Source organism: Sciurus vulgaris (assembly GCF_902686455.1).
Source record: "Sciurus vulgaris genome assembly, chromosome: 9".
Lineage (NCBI taxonomy): Eukaryota > Metazoa > Chordata > Mammalia > Rodentia > Sciuridae > Sciurus > Sciurus vulgaris.
In genome coordinates, this window is record NC_136469.1 from 50855141 (window position 1) to 50879437 (window position 24297).

Here is a 24297-nt window from a genome sequence, read left to right on the forward strand (position 1 = left end):
TGAGGTCCTTGCCTATGTGAGATGTATTTAAAACATATATCCTAGATTCAAAAAGATTTCATGTGTAACATTCATGTACTTCATATATAACATTAATAAAAAGTAGGGGATTTTTTAACTTTCCATTTCTCTGGCATGTTCCAATCCCTACAAGATAGAACACAAAATATGCTGCAAACAGTCTATATCCCTGGCAAGCAAGTTTGTCTGGACCCCCTACTCTTTGAGTATTTGGTGAGTGAGACTGAACACCGTAGAAGGAAATCTGCACATTCCCTCTGGGGAATGGACAGGTCTCTCCCCCTACCACCTACCATTGCCATCATTCCCACCCACCCACAATAGTCTTGTAATTGAGATCTTTCTGTTCTTTATGCTTCTTATGATCTCACCTGGGATAACTGAGGCAGGATGTGTCTACAACCGTGAGACAGCAAAATGTCACCCGAGTCAAGCATAGATACACTTTCTCTTCTTCAGACTCAGTCCCAGACTGAATGGAAACCTATTCAATTAGCATTTCTCCTTCCTTTACCAAACAAGAATTATTTGATTTCTGGCACATCAGATAGCTCTCACAAACCATAATTGAGAGTGAAAGATAAATGAGTAGTGCATGAATTAATGCTCTCTTTTAAGCATCGTGAATCACATTTTAAAGGTAAAAGTTTAGCAAAGCAATCATGATTGAACCCAGAGTGCTGACAAGTATTCAGACTCTGAATGAAACTAGGGTTTAGCCAGGTGCATCCAACCTCAGCAGACTTATTTGTAGCAAATAAACTTTGCTGCTACCACAAAGAGCAGGAAGTCTGAAATGAGGAAAGGCCTTTTTTTTCTGCTTTTTTATTTCATTTGTTTGGAACCATAAAATCATACCTTCTTTAAACATTGGAAAGCTCAAATTTCATGCTGCAACCCATAGCTCTTAAAGTTTTTACCAGGGAAGGGAGCCCCAGCCATTTCCATTTTGTCATTTATAACATCACCACACAAGCCTTTTTAGAAAATGCAGCCTCCAGGCAACTCCCTTGGAAATCTGTCTGTGAGGCAGGTCACTCACTTTAGGAAAAGCTGTTTCAGAATTTGCACGGTGTGGGCATCACGGAAATTTGATTAAAAATATCTTACCTTTCAAGGAATTGTTTTACCAGTACCTTTCAAAAGTGAAAGGTGACTAAATCTGTTGTTTGAATAATCTCTAGCCTGTAGTTTAAATTTGTTTTTAATGGAACATCTTCAGTTTGAAAATAACACATACAAATCTGTATGTTTTGAGTTTGTGAAAACTTCCAATAAATCATATGGACAGTAAATTTTACTTCATTCCTATAGCATCGTATAGGAAATTGAAATGATCAAAGGCAATTTTATGTGGCTTAAGATATTATCTATTATATAATCCTTCATTGTGGCTTTTCTGGACACAGCACACTCACAGGCTTTATGAATTCATTCAAACTATGCCAGTTAAAATATTGCTGTAAATTCACGAGACTTGGCATTCTAATTTTAGTTTAACTGTTATGTTTTGCTTTTTATGAAACTAGAAATAAAGATAAACCAACCAGATTTTTTTATGGAGAAAAAAATTAACTGAGGCATATAGGTGTCACAATAGGATATGATCAGCCATCAAATTATCAGTCATCTTTTACCACTTTTTCAAACTGGTATCTTACAGGGCAGAAAAATCTTAGCTCTTAGCTACATGTACACCATTTTCAAGGAAGATCATTAGTTCACTTAGCTTAGCTATGTACTGTAACAGAGTGCTCTTGGGTTAAGATGCTTTTGGTAAAAGTCAAATTGTACTTTTCAACTAGCATCATTTTTTGTTTAATGTGGTATATTACCAATGATAAATGGAGGCAAGCTATTGCCTTTTTTCTTAACAGGGAGAACAAGGATCTCCAGGAATCCCAGGAACTGATGGAGAGCAGGTAATTTTCAAAGATATGTACCATTACATAAAGCATCATTATTGATCACCACTTTTATTATAGATTTGAAGCCAAAAGTCAAGTTATCTTCTGCCACCAAGACTGGTGGGTTGGCCCTGTTGCTCTTCTCCATTACTAGATTCCTAAAATCAAAGTCTGACTAACCAGTAAGATCCAAATCCATTCATTCAGATCCCCACCCATTCACTCACCCAGTCTAAGATTTTGAACTAGGTAGTACAAAATAATTGCAGCTAGTAAGGAAGCATATGTTCCTGTCCCTAAGAAGACCAACAGGTTTGTGCAACTCAGGGGTCCCTTACCATAATTATTGTGATCTCCACTGAAGAATGGACCATCTGGTCATATTCAATGAGGTCCTTAGGATGAAAATGCTCAACAGTAGAAATTAGTTTCAGTATTAGTGTTACACAACTCTGATTTGTTACATTCAAAATACACATTTATCTATTTCCTCACTGTGAAAGGAGAATAAAAACAACACCCTGGCTTACCACATAGAAATGCCATCAGAATAAAATAAGAACAGTAAAACAGTTGAAGTATTTTTAAGCACTGATTGGCCACTAGTGCACAGTAAATGATTTACCTGTCTGTGGGCTGGACCATTTGAAAACTCATGAGGAGTAAAACTTCCACATACAGTTTAGGGGAAGGGGAGTTTAGACAGTGGAGATGGGAGAAGTATCTGTGGGCCTTTGTTAGAATACTAGATCTCAGTTCTGTGAGAATTAAAGTCATTAAATTGTTTTCAGGTCTTCTCAGAATTAGCTGCCAGTTAAATACATAAAATCAGAAGAAATTATGACAAAACCTAAATTCATGTTTTCATATTTAATTGGCTAGTGGAACTCAATCCCTTCTATTACATGGGTAAATAGTATTGATTCAATATGGAAATAACCCTGCCTAAAAATGAAAATCAGAATCATCCCAGCTTAGGACCTACCTATTGACAAAATTGATCAGAATTCTGTTTTCCCTAGAATGTAACTATCAGGGGTCAGTATGCTTCTCATATGCAAACCATCTCACTTGTAGGGACTCAAAGGCTCAAAGGGAGACATGGGGGACCCAGGTATGCCAGGTGAAAAAGGAGGAATTGGACTTCCTGGATTGCCGGTATGTTTTTACTTTTTCTTATGAAATGTTCTTCAGATAAATTAAGCAGTCAAAAAAGAATTATATTATTAGCACTCCAACTGGGGAACTAAAATTTTTAAAGCATATCGCCAAATTATAAAGTAAACTTTACCTTCAAGTTTTTCCTAAATTATATTCACTAGATGATAGTAAAATAATGTCACTTTAGTATGCATAAAATGATAGTAACTAATTATAAAATAAATCATGATAAACAATCCAAAAAATATAGAAGAACAAGTTATTTGTAAATTGTTCTTGTTTGTATGATACTTTGTGATGGGTACATTTATAATTTCCCCCCCTGATTTTTACTGAAAATTTGGAGGGGGAAAATATAGAAATTACAAGAAAAAAATGTATGTTTGTTTTTCAGTTTTGGGGGAGGATTTTTTTGAGGTTTTTTTTTTTGGGGGGGCGGATATTTTGTTTTTGCAGCACCCAGGGTTTGGTCCATACTACTAGGTAAGCATCATGCCACTGAGCTACATTCCCAGCCACCAAGAAAAAAATGTAGTAAACCTCACTGCCCGCCCCCCCCCTTTTTTTTTGCGGGGCTGGGGATTGAACCCAGGGCCTTGTGCTTGTGAGGCAAGCACTCTACCAACTGAGCTAAACCCCTACACCCATTATGTGTTTTTTTAAAGTAAGGAAGTATACAAAATTCCATGAAAACTAAGTTAAAAGGCTCACCTTTGCAATTAAAAATGAGCACCACCATAAAAGATGCATTTATAACCCAAAGTAATTAATATTGTATAGGTTTAACTAATCAAGCCCAGCCTAGATTTTTAATTCATTTAAATTTTACATATCACCCACAGACCTAGGAATCTTATAGTCAGCTTGCTGTTTTACGCTAAACTACAAGGAGATAAATTTACTTTTATATATAATGCGCATAATATAAAATTTCAAGAGAATGATGGATTTGGGGAGAAAAATACAGTTGTCAATCACACTTTGGAAATAACTTCATCTGCTTAATTCTGCTTGCTGGTTCTTTGCAGGGTGCCAATGGAGTGAAGGGAGAAAAGGGAGACTCCGGATTGCCAGGTCCCCAGGGTCCTTCTGTAAGTCCATGGGCCTTAAACTTCCACAGTTCCTGAAAAACTGACACATGATGATTATTTACCTAGTTCCACATGTGCCAGATGGCTTATCAATAGTACAAAGACTAAAAACCACTTGTCAAACTGTAGAAGAAATATCTGTCAACCTTGTACAGTGAGAGACCATGTGTCTCAGAAGTCTTAGAAGCAGTTTTTTCAGAGGACTATCCAATCCTGTGGAGAAAAATCAATGACTTCCCCACAGTATGTGTGGATAGAACTTTGTGAAAATAGAACTTAACATTCTCTTTTTTTTCTCCAGAACCCTGTTTGTGCTTAATGAAATGTTTGAAAGTTTAATGATGGTTGTGACATTATAGAGTTTCTGGTAATCAGTTGCTTCCTTTCTTGTAATGTACTTTTGATTTATTCTGACTTTTATAGAACAACACTATTTTTGGAAGTTATTTTATTCTCATACAGGAATTTCTAAACCTAGAAAAATCAAACTCACTTCTTGGAATATCCTTCCTCTGCCAATATTAATGGCCTTAGCAGAGCCCCAGCGTGAGATTTGAGCTGAACTGCCTTATCTAAATGAAGTAACTAAATCCATGCTCATTTTTTTGGACACACAGATCATAGGCCCACCAGGCCCCCCAGGTCCTCATGGCCCACCTGGTCCCATGGTAAGTCTCCCTTCCCTCCAAAATATAATGGTTTATTTATGAGCATGCTACTAGAGAAAACATGAGCACATCTCTCTGAACAGCCAGCCTGTATTTTGTATGACTCTCTGTGGGAAGGACAGAAAATACCAGGTGCCTTAAGATATGGTGACTTCATAGTGTTATCTTTCACTCCCCCAAGCACACGCATTGGGAAAAAAAAGTAGCTTTTTTGATAGACCGACCGAAATGGAAAGCATCACTCCAGCTTTATGGCATGGACATTGGCAAACTATTTTAACCTGCTGCTGTTCTCATGTGTTTGTAGCAAAATAAGATAACTAGAGCTGTTAAAGAATGTTCCACCCAACATTGAGCTGAAAAGTGCAATAAGAACATGTATAAAATGGTATAAAAGTGGAAGCATATTTCCAAAGATGCCATAGACTATTGGATTTTTTTCCCCTTCCATGTTCATGGTGCTTATGATGATTCATAAGCCCTTGGTCTGCGGTGTTGTCCTTTAGTGACCAGTGCACACAAGTGGTCCTGACCTCATAGAACCAAAGAAGGCAGCCATTAAACAAGTGTCATTCTCCAAGTGTCAGATGAATGATAGTTGTGTTAAGGCCAGAGCCTAGAAGACAGTGTTTCAAATGCTTTCGACAGGAGCAGGGTAGGGTATACTCATCTCTAAGGTGTGTCAGTAAACCAGAAAACTTCAATAATACAGATTAAATTGTGGCCACTCTTCGTCTATTGTTCTCTAAGGAGTGCATCTTTGGAATGATCCATGACGTTGAAGGTAGCCTAGTCATCCATTTCTTATTAATTGCCATTTCTACTTTGTAACAGAAAGCTACAGTTGACCTTGTTTTCTTAAAGCCAATTTATTAAGAATTGAACAAATAGCATAACTTGGCTTTTTTATTCTCCCTCCAGTTTTAAGTTAGAAGGTTAAATTAGAAATATGCTACTTCCTGTTCATATGATAAAATTAATTGGTTAAAGGAATTTTAACCCATTATTAAAATGAGATAAGAATACCCGATAAAGGGATAGTCATTTCCTGAAAATGTTTATCCAAAACCTAACCACAGCAAAAATATTATTCTAATGTAGACATGTGTAACAAATATCTAGGCATTGCTTGCTCAACAGTGGTTTCTGGTATTGCACGATTTCACTGATGAATAGTTAAATGCTCCTCCCTCCAAATAGTTTATTTAAAACTCTTGAAAAACTTAAATCAATCCACAGTAACCTTTTGTTAATTTGATAATTAGCCTTTATATTAAGATTGTCCACAAAATACAAGCTTTTATTTTTTAAATGGTGATCTATACATAATTATGACTTCCTTCCATTAGTAAACAGTTGTGAGGGCTTTGTTGAATTCCTCTTTGTAAAAATAAGTGCAATCTAAACAATCATGCCACGCCCTCCTGAACCTTAAATAGTTGCTGCTTCAGGGTCTCACACCCAGCTGTCTTCACCTCGCTTCCTATCTCCTTTAGATTCTTCAACACCTTGGGTCTGTAGGAGTTAATGAGCACTGGTACTTAAAGTGTGGCATTCTGTTTGTCAAAGGTCTGCTTTTAAGTCCTACTTCTATCCAATATTGACTTAGGTCGTATCTCAAATATTCTACCTGACTAAAAAATGGAAATTTGAGAAAGAGGAGTAATGTGTATTTTAAAGTTTATTTTTCCCACATAACCCCAGCACATTTCTTCCTCCCTCTCATAGACATTTAGCAGACAGGATTGCTATTAATGAATTTCCTATTACAAAGTAATCTAAGAACTGGAAGGACCTTTTGGTAGGTAATAAATAACAACCACAAACTCACTTCTAGCAATAGCTCAAACAAGAAGATTCTTGCTTTATAACTCTTTTGTTTCTTGATATAATATTCACCTTTGTTGGGAAACTAAATCAGTTTTTAATTAAAAGCTGTGTTTTCCATTTATAGGGACCCCATGGACTTCCTGGACCAAAGGTAATCTCACACATCCCTTACTTGATTTCTGTTTTCTTTATTATCATGGGGGAAGCATGATGGAAGCATGTCTGTCCTGTCTTATTTGTCAAGTAATGTTGATAATCCTTAAGCCTTTAAGCATTCAAATGTTAATACAAAATGACTTACAACAAATTTAAGTGATATAACCTAGATTTAAATTATTCCTCATTTTTTTCCTTGCTGCCATGTAAGTTTACTAAATTTGTAATTGTAATATATTCAAATCAACCACTTAGCAGACATGTGATGAAATTCTTAGACCAGTTCATGTGCTCCCCACTTACCCCCAGTGTCTCTAGCTATAGGTTTGGTTGCTGTTAATTGCATAGGACTGCATCTTAATGCTTTGACTACCCAGCATCTTAGTTCTGGGCTCTCCCAGAGGTCATGGTCTAGAATGGACTGGGAGTGCATTGACAAGTGTGCTCTACTGAGAAGACCACATCACTCCTCACTCACATGCATTCTGTACAATTTGGGTTAACAGAGAACAATGGAAAACAGCCCCTCCTTATCAGAATCAGTGCAGCTTGCTTTGTGAAGATGTTTTTTTTTTCCGTATAGACATAGAGGAAGTCATGGATGATGAAATGAGCCCTGAAAGGCAAGCTCCTCCTTCCAGAGAGCATGTGATGAGGACCTCTATTCTAATCTCAGCTTTGCCACTGACAGGCCATGTCACCTTGTGCAAATTATTGACCCCCCTTTGATTTTTAATTTCTTCAACTCCAGATAACTTATCTCCTAGAGTTGTTGTGATGCTCTAATGAGGTATAATTATAAAACACTTAGCAAATATCTGGTACAGTTGTTGATAAACACCCAATACATGTTACTTATTGTTTTCTTATGATTTGGTACTTTCTTCTGAACAGAAAAAATCTTAGCTTATCCTCAAGGTTAATAAAAGGTGGAGGAGACACATAAATGTCATGTTGGTGCTAGGCATCAGAAAGTCCAGAGGTAGCCCACTCTCCTCCAGTAAGCTGGCATCTCTCACCCACCCGGCTCAGCAACTGGCAGTAGGTATTGGCCAAACAGTATACCTTGAGTTTCCCTTTTAGGGTCAGGCAGGTGACACTGAAGAATGGAAGGAGTTCACCCCTCTTTCTTGTTAGAATGCCTCAGATGTGTGGATTAGAGTCTGGGGCGAGAGTACTGTTCTGGGATGAGAGGGAGACAGCCCATCTATTAGCTAGTGATCTTTGTAGTTATTTAAACTCTCTGGGCCTTTTTTCCACCCTAGACTAAATCCATGCTTCCCACTCCTAACTTCTACTTGGATTTGAAGGTGCCACCAAAGACAAGACTAATGGTAATGACTAAGAGTAAAGCCATCAAGACTGTTTTTAATTCCATGAGTGATTCAGATATGCCAATTCCACTGAATGCCCAAGATCCTTTTGATATCTAAAATGCAATAGATTTTTCTCCCCATGATTTTATGTGTTACTTAAATCAGATTTCAGATGATTACAAAGTTGAAAAGACTTCAGAAATGACCAGTACTAGTTCCTTGATTTTATAGTTGATAAACTACAGGCCCAGAAATTTTAAGTTATTTGCCCCAAATGACACAGCTACTAGGACTAGAATTTGGTCCAGACATAAAATTTGGTCTTTTTGCTACTGGATTTGACTATTTTTAAACTGACCTTCTCAATCACTGCCTGCACTATTAATGCATGATATTTCACCAAGGAATTTCATATCCTACTAGGGCTACCCTACCTGTGCATCTAAAGACCCCTCACTAAAAGTGCACATACCTGAAAAGCAATGGATCTCAAGTTTAAACCAATTGACTAAAATTGGCTATTGAGACTTGGCCTTCATAACCCATTGACTATGACTCTATGGCATTCCCAGGATCAGACCTTACCAACCATAGCACATTTGGATTCCCTGCAAACTCAAATATCTAACGTGAAACTTGCACAGTGTTGCCCAGAACATCCTGGTGAGAAGTTTACTTGGGAGCCTTATTAAAGATACCCATTCTCTGCTCCTGTGGCCTGGTTGGGGTTTTAAACCACCACACTGGTTTTCATCATCAGGAAAATTGGGTAAATACTGCCCAGGTTAAAAATCCCTTCTGCTAATATGAGCATAGCCTCTCCCGCAGCCTGAAATCATCTTCCTTTCACAAGTCTTTTAAGATTTCCTTGAAAACTTAATGTCTGATTCAAAGTTGAAAAGTGTTTCAATCAGATCATTGTCCATCTCTAACATGCTATTACTGATGGAAAAATAGGTGTACTAGATTTCTAGATTTTTTACCAAACTGTCGAGAGAATTTATCACTTAGCATGGCTTTCATAATGTCATCCTGAGTTAAATTCATGCCCTCTAGATTCTAACATTAGGCAGATGGACAGTGAGTAAAACTACATTCAAGTTCTTTGATCTTCGTATTCTCTTCTGGGGCTGGCAATTTGTTGTAGACTCTATTGATTAATCCGTGTAGGGACCTGACTTGGCAATGTCAGTAAATGAGAACTTGCTGAATGGCATTACTTCAAACATCAGCTGCTATATTTTTAGCTCATTCCCCTGGGCAAAATGCTTAAAGGCTTAAAATACCTGTCTATAACACTGTCCTGCATATTCCAGTTTACCATTCCAGCAGAGTAGATTTTTCCTACCAGGCCTCCGTCAGCATCCTCCACTCTGTCTTTGATTTGCTTAATTAGAACAATGTAGTATTAACATTGACTTCCTTGGGTTGGAACTCAAAAATTCAGGGACTCAGTCATATAGCTTTTTACAGGAAGAAGCACACTTTCTTGGGAGTTTTGCTTTCTAGAATATTATTTGTCAATTTCAGTTTCTCTTTACATTAATCTTTGAACCAGTGCAAGATAAATCAATCCTGATTCTGCTGTTATGTAAAACTGGAATCTGCAACTATTTCGAGACTGGCTCTCTTCTGTCACATTTTAAACACCCATAATAGCAACCAAAATTAGCATTTGCTTTTGCATTTAGGGTGAACCAGGGTTAAATGGTGTTAAAGGATTGAAGGGTGAACCAGGTCAAAAGGGTGACAGAGGACCCCTTGGTCTTCCAGTAAGTAAAGAAAACTTTCCATTTCAGTGCAAATTTCAGATTTTTCTTTCTACCCTAAGCAACAACTCTGGTTTACTTACTATCGAGATTTCTGGAACTAGAAAATATTATGCCAGAGCAGAGCTCAGCCCAGTTCTGTTTTCTCCAATGTCTTCTCTTGTGTCAGAGGAAGACCCCAAACAATGCCATGGATGTTTCTGTCATTCTGCAATTACATACATGCCAACCTTCCTTTTCCAGGGCTGACAGTTCTTCTCCCCCTCCTCCTCCTTCAAAAATGTTATGTTCATCATTCCACCATTTCTCCCAAACACTTTTATAATTGAGTGCAATGTAAGACTCCCTCTCAACTGTTTTTTCTCCTGGATACCAAAAAACTGTAGCCCTCTGGGTGGCAGGTATGCAATTGGCCATTGTTGATGGCGTGAAGTCAGTGCTGTGGCTCCTTGCTTATGAATCTCATCGTGTTCTACATGTTGTATGTTGTTTGTTTTAGAAATTCCCTGTTATGAGGGTCTTTATAAATGGTGAAAGTATGGAAGAAATACTTTGCAGGTGTTTGAAGATTTTTATTTTTAATGAAAAAGGGATTTTTCTCTTCATGTGCTTTATGCGAGGCTTCTTTCCACAGCAACCCAACAGATTTTTCAAAAATCTATTATTGAATAGGAGACTTTAGTTCCAAGCTTTTAGCATGCTGTCTATTCAGCGAATGCCAAATCAGTAAAGAACATTGTAGAATACATTAGTGGGATATAACGAAATCAGTGGTAGAAAGTAATTTATCCTCGTATTTGAGATATTGGGATGGGGGTTAATAACCACTTATTTTTCCCATGGATACTATGCTTTAAGTACTAAAGTATTCCACTTGAGAGCTAGTGTTTTACAGATCAGATACAGGAAGCTTTGTGTATGCATTCACTTATTGATTAAATGATAAAACCCTATATTAGAAAGTTAAATCATACCAATTAGGTCAATGAACCACAGGCATAAAACCTCTGTAACATATGGGAGTCATTAATTCAGCATTCTAGGTAGATGTCTTTCACACAAAATTATTATCATCTTGCCATTATTTTTAAATGTTATAATAAAGTACTAAAGGGTAATGGAAACAAAATTTTACCTTATTTTTTGTTTCCTCTAATTTCAAATTTAGGGCTGTTGAGAATTTTTATGCAACATCTAGCCAAAAACACTGTTTATGCTACCATTGAACAGTAATACACATTTTTTACTGTAATCATTGCTAACTAATGATGTATTCTGCATTTATACTATGGATCATAATAGGATCACCCTGAAAGAATTTTGAATGAAATATCCTGACAATACCCAAAAAGTATATGGTATAGCTTCATTGGCGGAGTTTGCAGCTGGAATATTTTTTTTTCATTCGTTCTATATTAACTATCTGAAAATTGGGAAATAGTTCCAAGACCTTGACCAGAGAATTTATAGGGCTAGTGCATGGTCTTCTTAAATATTCTTAAACTAATCAATATCTTTAAGGTACTACAAGTAAATATTTGGGCTTTGAGATACAAAAGCCTCATCAAATAAGGAATTGTACTTATTCTTGAAACAAACATTGGAAATGTCATTTTTTATCATTCACTATTTTTACGTAGCTTGGAGTTCAAGGTAAAGAAAAGTATGCATTTCCTCGGAACATATTTAGATTAAGGCATTTTCCATTCAGGCTTTGATGCAGGGTTATTTGAAATGAATTGAGGAATGATTTAGTTTGGGAATTATTTTGCCTTAATCTCACAGATCGCCCACCACACCCTGCTCCTGAGGCTTTTTTTTTTTTTTTTTTCTTTTTCTTTTTCTGCCTGTTCTAGAAGTCCCCCTAGTGGTAACTAACATGAACAGTACAAACAACTCAGAAAACAATAAGTATGATTCACATAAAATCCAGAGTCATCCTGGCATATTAAAACCCAACATTGGTGGTCCATAAATGCTATTTTAACAAGTATAATTAAACCTGTATTTTTTCCTCTGAAATGCAAACCTTGAATATTACAATGAGCTCTTTCTTAGGAGATTGCCACTTTTTCCCCTTCAGAACCTAAAGAAATATATTGTAAATGATTCAGTCTCTAGAAAATGAATTTCATATGGTATTTAGATAGAAGCCTCTTACTGGTACCAATAACTACTTTGTAGTACACATGGTAAACCTCATTAACTTGGTTTCTATAATAAGAATTTGTCATTAAAATGCCATCATCTGTGGGGTGTTTATTGTCACGTGGTTTTTGTTTTTTTTTTTTAACTAACAATTTGTAGCAATGTGATATTCATCCCAGAATCCCGTGACTGTGTATTATGTTGTTGAAGTGTTGCATTTGTTCATTGGCACCTCATACTAATCTCTGTTCTTGTCATTCGTGTTACACCCACCAACCCTGCTACCAACCAAATCATACAGGGAGCATCTGGCTTAGACGGAAAGCCAGGAGCCCGGGTGAGTCAGTCCCTGTCTTGCTCTGGCATGCTTTGTGGCTGTGAAACGTGCTTCAGGGCAGACCCTTTTGCTCCATGTGCTCTCATCAGGTGATGAGGAGGGTACTCATGACTGACATCAAAGGGGAAGGTAGACAAAGATGGCGGACAAGGGGAAAGGTTGAGAGTGGGCTGCTGCTGTGTTTGAAGTCCTGTCTCAACTGCCAGGGTATCTTTGAAATCTCAAATTCAAATCTGGATAACTCATTACATGGGAAGAATGACCAGTCTCATTGCCTTCATTGTCTTAGTATCCCAGGTGGAGTTTTCCGTAACCAATAAAATATTCCCTATAATTCCATGAAAGAGTTTCTCTAAAGAGATTAAAATAATATAAATTTATTTTCACTAGCTTTTTCTTTTAGGATTATGCCCATCTTAAAAATGTAACTTCTTCCTTGGAACTAATTTGCAAGTTGTCTGTCCATGGAAATGATCCATCTGCCTTTTGTCCATCTTGACTCTTTTCTTTCGTTCTTAACAGCTACACCTCTTAAATTTCAGTTGCAGATACTTAGTATTTAGAAATCTTCCAAAGATGAACTTTGAGTTGAGGCAGTGAAGAAAAGATCATTTAAGATCATGAGAATTCACCCAACATTATTAGAATGAGTTTGAAACTAGGAATTCTTTCATATCACAAGGCTCTAACAGAATAAACTAGAACAAAGAGTAGAAATGGGAGTACTGTAGAAAATTTGTGCTGGAAGAGTTCCTACATTTGCACATATTATAATAAATTATTTGCAAATCCATGCAGAATCTTCCAATTCTTGCCATGTTTTAAGAATCTAAAAAGAAATTCCAATCTTTTAAGTTCTAAAAACCTGCTTCAGGCAGTCATTGTTTTTCTCTGGACCCCAGTGTTCCTCTATCAAGAAATCTTGAACTAACCAGGAGCAAAAGTCAGTGATGCCATTAAATCACCCTGGCTGCCTGGTTTGCGACTTGTGAGCCTGCCTAGTGACTTCAGCCACTGAGGTAGAACCTACAAGGATCCCTATGAGCCCCTGCTGTTCCCTACAGAGCTGCAGATGGTTAAATGCTGTTTTTCCTCTTGTATAAGCCTTGAAGCCCCTTAAGTGGCTGAAAACAAAGCTTCAGAGTGTACCTGGCCAAGGGTGGCCATAGATGTGGAGAAAGGGTTTGAGGAAGAGGTGACAGGAAGGAAAGACAGCTACATTTTTCTTAAGATTATGGGGGCAAAGTGAAGAGGCTCCATTTAGTCAGTAAAATATATAACTAAACATGATATATGACTTTTTGTATGTACTCTTCATTAAATCATGCAGTTATATAATTCATCCCTTTTATATGAGTTTTATGAAAACCACTGGCCTGAAAGAGTCCAGTATAAAGCACTTTGAAAAGAGATGAGTTGTCTTACAGACATCCTAAGGCATCATTCACCAGGAAAGGTCCAGTATAAATCAAAACTTCTTTTCTTACAGTGTTTGTGGCATGTCTCATTGTTTTATTTTTATCTTCTTTTTTTTTTTTAGGGTACAGATGGTCCTATGGGACCTCATGGCCCTGCAGGCCCCAAAGGAGAAAGAGTAAGTTGTTCCTGAAGTTATTAAGCTTAAACTGTGTATTGAAGGAAACACAGAGCCTGACTTTTCCATATTAGTTGAACTTGAACTGTTTATTTTCCAGAAGTACTAAAGGGCTATCAAGTATTAAATGGAAATAGATGGCATCTTAAGTTCTGTTCAGAGTTCTAACACTGAGAGAAGAAAACCACAGAGTATAAAATAGAATAGGGCTGCCTTAATAAAAACAATACATACATTTACATAGCTAAAATGAATAGCTCCAATTACTCTTCATCTACCATAAGGAAGATATTTTCATTTGGCCTTCATCCAGAAAGTGGAAGTCAATGGGCCTAAAATTTCCAGGAGTACCAACATATTCTGGTTGATAATCTTTAATATAAAGCTACTGTATTCAGAATGTTATAACGTTTTTCCAAGGAAAATTACAAAACCCAAGTATTCTTCTCTGCAGTTATACATGCCCCCCACTTTTTTTTTTTTTATAGCTAAAGAATGGCCTGTTTTTCTTTAGCCATAAGGAAATAATTTCAGTGCATTATAAAACAAAAACCTTTCACTAACCTCTCTATTGCTAGGCCATGTTTCCATATCCTTAGGGGGTGGGGGAAGACATTCAGAATAGAAGATAAATATCTGACACAAAAGAATGCACTGCAGCATCAGCAGCTGGTCACCTATCTGGAACTTCTCTCCCTTTTACTCCCACTTTTTCATTTCCTCGCCTTGGAAAATGTGTGTGTGTGTGTGTGTGTGTGTGTGTCTGAATAGGATTATATCATCAATTTCTCTACCATCCAGCAAAGGATATAAGAAAGTATCCTAAAAGTGAAGACCTGGAAGTGTTAGAATGATTCAGTGTACAAGTTTATGCTCTTTTAAAAACTAGATCATTTTCACCAGTCTGGAATAATTTGCTTTAAAAAAAGAGAGGCAGGTAGTGATTTCTTTGTCGTACCTTCCAATTCCCCAATTCTACCTTCTATAAAGTGAATTCATTCATGTGATAAATATTTACCAAATGCTATTTTTTGCAAAGCATAGTATTACTACTAGTGCTAAATGGAAACACTCTTCCACTTACAGAAAGGGTACTTTTGCCAATTTGCCCTAGTACATTGAATAATACCATTATAATTGATTCATCATCCCATAGTCTTTTATTAGAACTTACAAATATACACTCATTGCTGCAGAGGAAGCAGCAATTTTCCTTGACCTAGAAGAGTTTACAGTCTCATTGCAGAGGGGGAAAACGTATGCAAGAAATAACCAGAGAATGAGGCCAGAGTGAATAGCACAGGCTGCATGTGCGATGTTGAAGACTGACCTTATCCAAGATTGGTTCTAGATGGAGATGAGTCCTAACGGAACATATGATCGGAAACTGCTGTTGTCCTGTTTCCAAGATCAAACCAACAACTTCTGAAGATCTTCTTAATTAAAAATATTTAAAAGCTAAGGACCTCCATGATGCTGATGTAGATTCACTTTCAAGCATCATATGAAAAAAACCCAGCCCTGGTACTAAAATTGGAGCAGCAAATCTCAAGCAGTCTTTTGGCAGAGTGCCCTGGGGCTTAAGAGGGTTTACCGTTTGGTAAATCAGCTGCTACTTCCGATAGCTCCATAGTGTCACAAGAGTATCAGATCTCAGTGCTGGGGCAGAATTAACCAGAAGAGCAAATGAAATTGCTAAGAATTTTTGAAGGCATAGTTTAAGTCAGATGGCGTGCAGTGTAAAGTGTTACACTTGTATTTACTCAGCACGTTAACTATCCTAACTGGATCATATATCAGTACTCTCCAAGTGCCCCTCACCCCAAGTGCTAAACAGGAGTATAGTTCTCAAAGTTAATTGGGGTGCCATCTGGACTCTCTTGGAAAAAAGTTTCAAGTTTGGAAGAGGTAAGAATCAATAAGGGGAGACATTCTAGAATAATTCCTCAATGTAGACATGGAAAGTAAAGAGCTTAAATGAAATTGCACCAACCTAAAAGAAATTAGGCAGTTGGCAGGCATCTTTGCTCAAAATGTCTGCTATATGACTGACAGCATTAGTATTCAGCTCGGCAGGCACTGGGTGCTCCCTGCCATTGACTGATTTCTTCATCCTCAATAAAATGCTTCAGAACTCCATAGTGTGTGGAGTTTGAGAGTTCAGAAGAGCAAACTTCATTTGCAGTTCTTTGGGGATTATCTACTCCAGGAAAAGAAATTACCCATTGAAATCCTGGAGTTACTATTTCATTCCTAAAAGTATTCAAGATGGAACCATTGGGATGCTTTTGACTCAAAGGGACAGAACCTAAACTCAAAATGACTTAAATGAAAAAGAAATGTACTATTTCATATAGCATAATGGTTGAAGGTGGATTCTGACAGCAGTAACATTGGGAACAGTGGTCCCAAGCATCCCAAGGTGAGATGGGCCGAGAACAGTGGCGATACTTTGGGGTCTCCTTCTTAGCAAAGAGGATAACTTCTTCAGACTTCCAGCTGACTGACTTCCCCCAGTGCCTCACTGGCCAGCACTGAATCACATGTCCACTTTCAAAGAAGTCACCAGCCAAAGAAATGGAATTGCCTTGTTAACTTAAAGTCATCATTTGAGGAGGGCTAGTTGGGAATAGGAATTCTGTCAGCAGATGTTTCAGTGACAGCTTTATTCCAATAAACCATAATATATTTATTTTAAAAACAAAACAAAGCCAAGTTTCTCAATGGAGGAAGGGGAAGCAACTGGCAATATCAAAATCTATGAAGATTTTTCAAATCTGTAATCTGCAGCTGTTTCACACTAGACCTACTCCATTTTCTATGATCCCTTTTAAAACTCCCACCTTTCACTGCATATATACCACTGTTTTAAAAATCATAAGCAAAACTATCAAATCAATTGATTTTGAATTAGTGCTCTTCAGGTTGTCAAGCCCTATCCATTAAAAACATCACCTTTAATTGTCTACTACTAACAAGAGCTTCTATTTATAGCATATACTTTGCATATTCTATTTGCTACCATCTAATTTCATATATTACTATCACCTTTAATCTTTAGAACAGTTCTTGCAAAATGTGCATTACTCTTCTTCCTTTATGACTAATGTAACTCAGGCACAGAAAGCTTTGAAAGTCACTGGAGGACATACAGACAAAGTACCAGAAATGGAATTCAAATTTCAATCTGTGTCATTTAAAGCCTGGCTACTTTACTGAGCACAACTGCTGTTGTTTCAATAATAAAGTAATAATGAGTTCAATAAGCTTTTATGGTATTCATCTTCAGTAACCTCGCCTTTCCTGTATGTGCCTCATATGACAGTGCTTATTAGTTCCACCAACCCCTTAAATTTAGATTCAGGAAGAATGAGTTGCACACAGATCTGAGGGGTAGAAAACAAGCATGCCTTTGTCCCTTTGCAGGCATAATTATCAGCTGAACCTAGCTTTTTACCCTTGAAAAATGGTTTGTTGAACTTTAAACTTCTTCACAGGTATGATAAAAGAAGGTAACATTTTCTGTTAGGCTACTCTTGTTAACATCACTATTACTCCTAAATTTTTCATGCTAAATACCAACAAACACTTTAATTTGGAGATGAAAACACTATTTGAAATGAGGACTATCTCTGTTATCACAATTATTTCTATTCATGGAATAACTTTCAGTGACTTATTCTTTAAAAGAATCCAAGGTAGTCATTTAAGCAAGGGCAAGCAAGTCTATGAAACAGGTACTTTGAGAAAAAGTGAAGAAGTTAATGTATATCTAAGCTAGTATTTAGTAGAAGGCATAAACCTCTTAAACACTTTAAAGAAATGAAAATATGTATGCCATTATATTGACCCAATTTGATTGATTCATTCAGCAAATATTACTAATGTGCTGGATGCTGTATGGAATGGCTAGAGGTCCTGAAACCTTAATGAGCTTATTCTCGTGAAGGAATCAGAGAATGAATATGAGTGTCTCCCAGGAAGTAAAATGCAGCTGGGTAAGGGCAAGAGATGGTCATAGAAAAGTTTCTCTGGGTAAGAGATCTTTAATAAGGGAAAGAAGTATTTTATTACATTCTTTAAAATGCAGTATAAGCCAAGCATCTATAGTCTAAAATTGAAAAATTAAGACTTCTCCAAAACCCTAAACTTTTTGTGCACAGACCTGATGCCACAGTGAAAAAAATCTCACCTCTGACCTCATATGAGAAGTCACAATCCAAGTACAGGTACACTAAATATTACTATCCCAAATTACTTTGGGCTCTATGTATAAGGAAATGAATTCTCTGGATAGTCTGGTCCCGCCCCAAGATATCTCATCATGCATATGCAAATATCCCAAAATCTGAACTCCAGTACACTGTTAAGCCAAAGAATTTCAGATAATGGATACTCAACCTATAATTTCAGTAGTAACATGTTTCACACCAAGGCTGAAGAAACCTAAGCGCAGCATCATTACTATGCAAACCCTTAGCAGGAAAGGGCAGCGGCAGTTTTTTTCTGTCCTTTCAAAGGTCATTTTGTAAAATATGACATTGAGGATTACTTTCCCTGTCACTGGCAGTAATCCTGTAGGAACCTGAATCTTTGAAATTTTGGTAGAATGGTACTTCAGACTGAGGCTTTGTACACAGGCCTTACGAGAAAGTGTGGGGATAAAGTATGCATGTATGATTTGGACTTTCTGCTTTGTGTTTCAGGGGGAAAAAGGAGCTATGGGAGAGCCTGGACCCAGAGGACCCTATGGCCTGCCTGTGAGTTCAGTGGGCCCAGTCACCACCTTCTGCATGCCTCCGTGACTTGTCACTGACACAGTTAACCCTTCCCTGTGGGGCAGACTAATCACATTAAAAGAGCAAAACCACTCCACTAATTACAGATAATTCTGTGTTCTTCACAGATAGGTCACATCTGCCTCACACCCTCTCATCCTGTACAGACACACAGTGTTTCACAAGATTGAAAGGCTCAGACTGTCTGCAGGATGAATACTGCTAACCTGAAAGCAGGATTCCGACTGTCAGATAACGCCCTCCCTATGCCATCTGACTGGATGCTCCTACCTGTCACTTCCTTGAAAGGTCACTCTCTCCAAAAACAAGTGTGGAAGTTTCATTGACAATGACCTTCTTCACACTTTGGTCTTATAGGTTATTGATTAAAAGCACTCATACTAGTAAAGATGATCCTTCAAAGTAAATTGGTATTTACCATGACCTGGACATTTGTGATTGAAGTTACTAAGGACAAATGGTTTTCAGAACATTGAATGCTGATAGTGTTCTATCCTGAAAATTCACAGAGTCCAACTGAGACCTCAGGTTTACTTCTTTGCAGTAATTAGAATTGATTCAGTAGGGTGAGGCAATGAAGCAGCATATATTCTATTAAGGTTTTTAATCTCCCTGTAACTTCCACATAGTTTTCATGAATTGAAATAATTAACCATTATTATTTCAGATACTAATTTTGAGGTAGATGTCAAAATCTGATTAGTGGAATCATAGCAGCCTTGGGCGGATTCACCAGGGTTGTCACTAAGAGAGCGAATTTCTCAACTTTACGTAAGAGTCTGATGACTCCTTTTTCACTTGGGAATCATTCATTTGCAAAGCTTGCTTAAAAACAATTTTTAAGTTGTGACTTTCACACTGTTAATATTTATGTAGGTGCACATTTGGCCAAATTAGAACTATTTTAACAATAAAACAGTTTCACATTCTTCACCCATTGAGTAAATTACTAAGCTAATTAAAGTAGCATCGTTTCTCATTCTCTAGTAGTGCTGGCATGCCTTTAAATCAACTAAACAGTATTTTTGCCTTTGATTTCACTCTTGAACTGATAACTTGATAGCACACCTTAAACTTTAGCAAAATACCAATCTATTTAACCCAACATAAAATCAAAGAGAGACTTTCATGGCCCTTAACTGCAACACTAACTGTCACTTTCCTTGATTTGAAGAAATTTATATTACTAATCAATAGAGAATCCTTTTCCCATTCCAGAAATCATTGTTCTAATACAAGTGTTGCATGTTCAGGCAGCCTTAAGTAAAACAATTACCTCTTCATGAAACTTAGGAACACTAATGTAGCTACTATGGTTCTTTGGCAGGGCAAAGATGGAGAGCCTGGTCTTGATGTAAGTAATACAGACAACAAACATCTCCCAATGAAAGTAGATGTTGATGGTCTCCATCATCAACAACAGCAAGCTTTTTCTGTGCATATAGCTATGCATAGAGCATATATTGTTGTGCATGTGGACAGCAATATAGAATACACTAGTGATTGCATGAGATAAACACGAAGGCAAATACAATTTCCTGGTATAAAATTAATAACAGTAGATAGTGACATGTCAACATACTTTCTCAAATTAAGGGTACTCAACATCAGCATGACCCAGTTGTGGAAAAAATATGCAAAAAATCAATATACCTCTCTCATGCTACCCTTATGGAATAATATGTTTATTCTCAAAGCTGTCATGCCACATTTTTTCCTTTTAGCATTAAGTAAATATTTATATTTTTCTTTTATGGTAACATAATTCTATAAAAATAGAGAATGTCAAAAATGAAATGCCTCTAGAAATGATTATTGCTTCTCCTGTATTATGTGAATAATCACAATTTAAAGAATTACAGTCGTTGCTTATTGAGCACCTGTTATATGCAGGTGTTGTTCTGGTACTTTGTGTACGTCATCTCATTTAACATTCACAACAGCCATGTACAGATAGTCATTAATTCGCTTTTACAGTTCAGGGAATAAAGAGCAGATGTAAGTGATTTGCCCAAACCCACACAAATTAGTGAACTTCCAGGATCTGAACGAGTATGCCGATATCCTTTCCATGCTACATTTTTAAAAATTATTATTTTTAATTTGTTCTTATTGGTTGTATGTGATAGTAGAATGTATTTTGACATATTATACATACATAGTATATAACTTCTCATTCGTCTGATTGTGTGTGATGTAGAATTACATCAGTCATGTAATACATATGCACATAGGATAGTAACGTCTGATTCATTCTATCTTTCCTACTCCCATTCCCCCTTTATTCCCTTTTGTCTAATCCAAAGTACTTCTATTCTTCCCTAATCTCCCACCCCTTATTGTGGATTAGCATATCAGAGAAAAACATTTGACCTTTGATCTTTTGGGATTGACTTCTTTCAAGTAGCATGATATTCTCCAACTCCATCCTTTTACTGACAAATACCATAATTTCACTCTTCTTTGTGGTCGAGTACTATTCCATTGTGTATAGATACCACATTTTCTTTATCCATTCATCTGTTGAAGGGCACCTAGGTTGGTACCACAATCTAACTATTGTGAATTGAGCTGCTATAAACATTGATGTGGTTGCATCACTATAGTATGCTGACCTTAAGTCCTTTGGGTATAAACCAAGAAGTGGGATAGCTGAGTCAAATGGTGAGTCCATTCCAAGTTTTCTGAGGAATCTCCATACTGCTTTCATAGTGGTTGAACCAATTTGTAGTCCCACCAGCAATGTATGAGTGAACATTTATCCCCACATCCTTGTTTAACATCTCTAGCAATTAGAGAAATGCAAATTAAAACTACACCAAGATTTCATCTCATTCCAGTCAGAATGGCAATTATCCTGCTACATTTCTTAGGAGAAAAAACAAGAAATCTGTTGTGTATAGATAATTGAAATGCTAGAAACCTATTATTTCTAAGTGTTATTTAATCTAAGTCTTTAGATTGTTTGGCATGCCATTTTTTTTTTTTTTTTTTTTTTTTTTTTTTTTTTTTTTTGCTAATTTTAGTTCAGATTAATGAATCCTAAGATGTTTATTTACCTCCAATGTGATTTCTACCTCAGATACACCAATAGACCTCTTGGTTTTTCTTTTTGTCCTCCAGGGCTTCCCTGGTCCACGAGGCGAGAAGGGTGACCTGGGAGAGAAGGGAGAAAAGGTGACCTGTCCCTCCTAGCATGTGTCTTGTGTGATTCTGCTCCTGCTGTCTGCTTTGCTGCTCAGCCTCTATGATTCCATCAGATGCTTCCTGTGTCTGAATCCTGTGCTCCAAAACACACTGGTGCCTGATCTAACAAGTCAGGTCTTCAAAGAGGAATAAGAATGTCTACACTGCCAGAAATGAGGGCACCGTCTGGCATAGAAGAATAAATTCTAATCCCCAGATACCCAAGCTGTAATCTTTCAACTACCTGACACCAGTTTTTTGAAAAATGTCCAGTGGGTTTCAAAATTTTTTTTTCATAAAAATAAAATTACATAGTACAAACCTGCAATGATATTTTGGCCAAGCTCATATAACCCTGTAAAGCCAGCATCTCATTTGTCTTTATGACATTCCCAGGAAATAGACAGGTTGTGTATCTTGAATTTTTTTTATTCAAAAAACAGGACAAGCAGTGTGATGGATAAACCACAGTAAGTCCATCACACAGAGACCAGCGCTCGCCACTGTCAGATTCCAAGCTGATGGCTGTAGCTTTGAAAATTAAGATACTGGCGTATTTTATGAGGTGGGCACTGAGGCTCTATCCCAGGACCATCAGCTCAAGTTCATAGGGGCCACTATCAGCAGTAGAGTTTTGTGACTGAAAGAAAAGTTTGGGTTATTGATTTAAAAAAAAAAAAAAAAAACTCTTTCCTTTTCTCTCCTTCATTCTTTCCTCTTTGTCTTTCCATCTCTGTGCTTCACTTGAATCTTTGACCCAATTAGATGTAAGAACAGTTGACGAAGCAAATGAGGCTGACCAAAGCCCACCAACTCGAGATTAATCAAAGTAACTGGAATTATACCTTCACAATCCCAGTTTAAAGGATTTCTGCTTCTGTGATTAATCCACATTCTATTTTATCTAACACAATGTTCTTAAACCCCAATGGACTCTCCTGAATGGTAAAGTTCACAGCTGTTGGAAAGCAAGGACGAATGAGATTTGACACAGAAAGAAGATCCACAGCCTGCTGTGCATGCTTTAGGCCTTAAGCTCCACTCAGCCTTCCATTGGTAAGAGATGCCACGCGGTGGCATCCAGAGCACAGTCATCACACGCATTGAACACTCAGGTGCTCTACATGTGATCAGCCTTGTAGTCCTCACAGCAACGTCCTGAGAATGGTGCTATTTCCCATTTCACAGATGAGGAAAGTGAGACAAAGTTATTTTACCCTGAATTATAAATTCCAACTGTAAAGTATACGTGTTTTGAGATAAGTCATGCAGGAAAACTGTCAGCACAAGACGTTCTAAAGATTTTATGTATTTTATATTTACCTAATGTGTTATATGAGTCCAAAGTCTTATTTACTCAAAAGATATATGTCATCATGTGGCATTCAATTTTTTGGTCTTTTAAACAAGTAAGAGATTTTCAGAATTGGCCTGGGAGTGTAGCTCAGTGATGGAGCACTTGAATAGCAGGAATGAGGCCTTGGAGTCCATCCCCAACACCATGAGAAAATAAAAGAAGAGAAAGAGGGCTGGGGTTGTGGCTTAGTGGTAGGGCACTTGCCTAGCATGGCTGAGGCACTTGGTTCAATTCTCAGCACCACATATAAATAAGTAAATAAAATAAAGGTCCATCAACAACTAATAAAAAATATATATTTTTTAAAAATTACCCATATTATAGATTATGAAAGCATAAAGCTACAGAATATTAATCATCATGCAAAAATATTTCCATATTTAGTTTCCATGATTAGAAGTTTTTATACTTAGGAAAATTAGATTCTAAATGTGAACATTTTATGAATATCATACTTTGATATAAGAAATAAAAAACTACCAAGAGCTTTCATGTGCTTACCTCCACAATGAGAGATGGTTTTGCATTGCATGGGTAATTTCTACATATTACAAATCACTGTTATATACAATTCTTTGTATAGTAGTGATGTTTGCTAAAATTTTAATGAAAAATAATGCTCATAGCCTACCACAATAACAGTCATGACATCTCTGTTGAGTATTTAATCTGAGCTAATTTACCAATCAAACAGAACTGAATTCTAAATTAACACCCAACACACCTGGTCTCAGTCACACCTACTTGAAGAGAAGTCCATTACCTTCTGGGCGGAAAGAGCTCATGTAAACAAGCTTAAATCAATTTCATGCCGTGGCATTCAAGTTATTTGTTAAGGATGTTGATTCATCTTGGTGACCACCACCTTACTTCCAAATGCCCCTCCCATCTGACTTCCTGTCAAACCCTCTCCCCATCTCACCCTGCTGTGGAGGCTTTGTCTCATCACTATCAACC

General features: G+C 37.1%; 1 protein-coding gene and 1 long non-coding RNA gene across 6 annotated transcripts in view; one reads left to right on the top strand and one right to left on the bottom strand.

The window, feature by feature from the left end:
- Positions 1-24297, top strand: part of COL25A1 (collagen type XXV alpha 1 chain) — a 453979-nt gene that overhangs the window by 419856 nt on the left and 9826 nt on the right. Inside the window, exons 26-35 of the mRNA XM_079153601.1 lie at positions 1899-1943; positions 3006-3086; positions 4118-4180; positions 4798-4848; positions 6803-6829; positions 12369-12404; positions 13945-13998; positions 18705-18758; positions 20125-20151; positions 21921-21974. Of these exons, the coding sequence (XP_079009727.1) occupies positions 1899-1943; positions 3006-3086; positions 4118-4180; positions 4798-4848; positions 6803-6829; positions 12369-12404; positions 13945-13998; positions 18705-18758; positions 20125-20151; positions 21921-21974 (492 nt within the window). The remainder of the gene's footprint in view (positions 1-1898; positions 1944-3005; positions 3087-4117; positions 4181-4797; positions 4849-6802; positions 6830-12368; positions 12405-13944; positions 13999-18704; positions 18759-20124; positions 20152-21920; positions 21975-24297) is intronic.
- The window catches only part of LOC306669557, a 137207-nt gene that overhangs the window by 56845 nt on the left and 56065 nt on the right, over positions 1-24297 (bottom strand). The gene's annotated exons all lie outside the window — the stretch shown is intronic.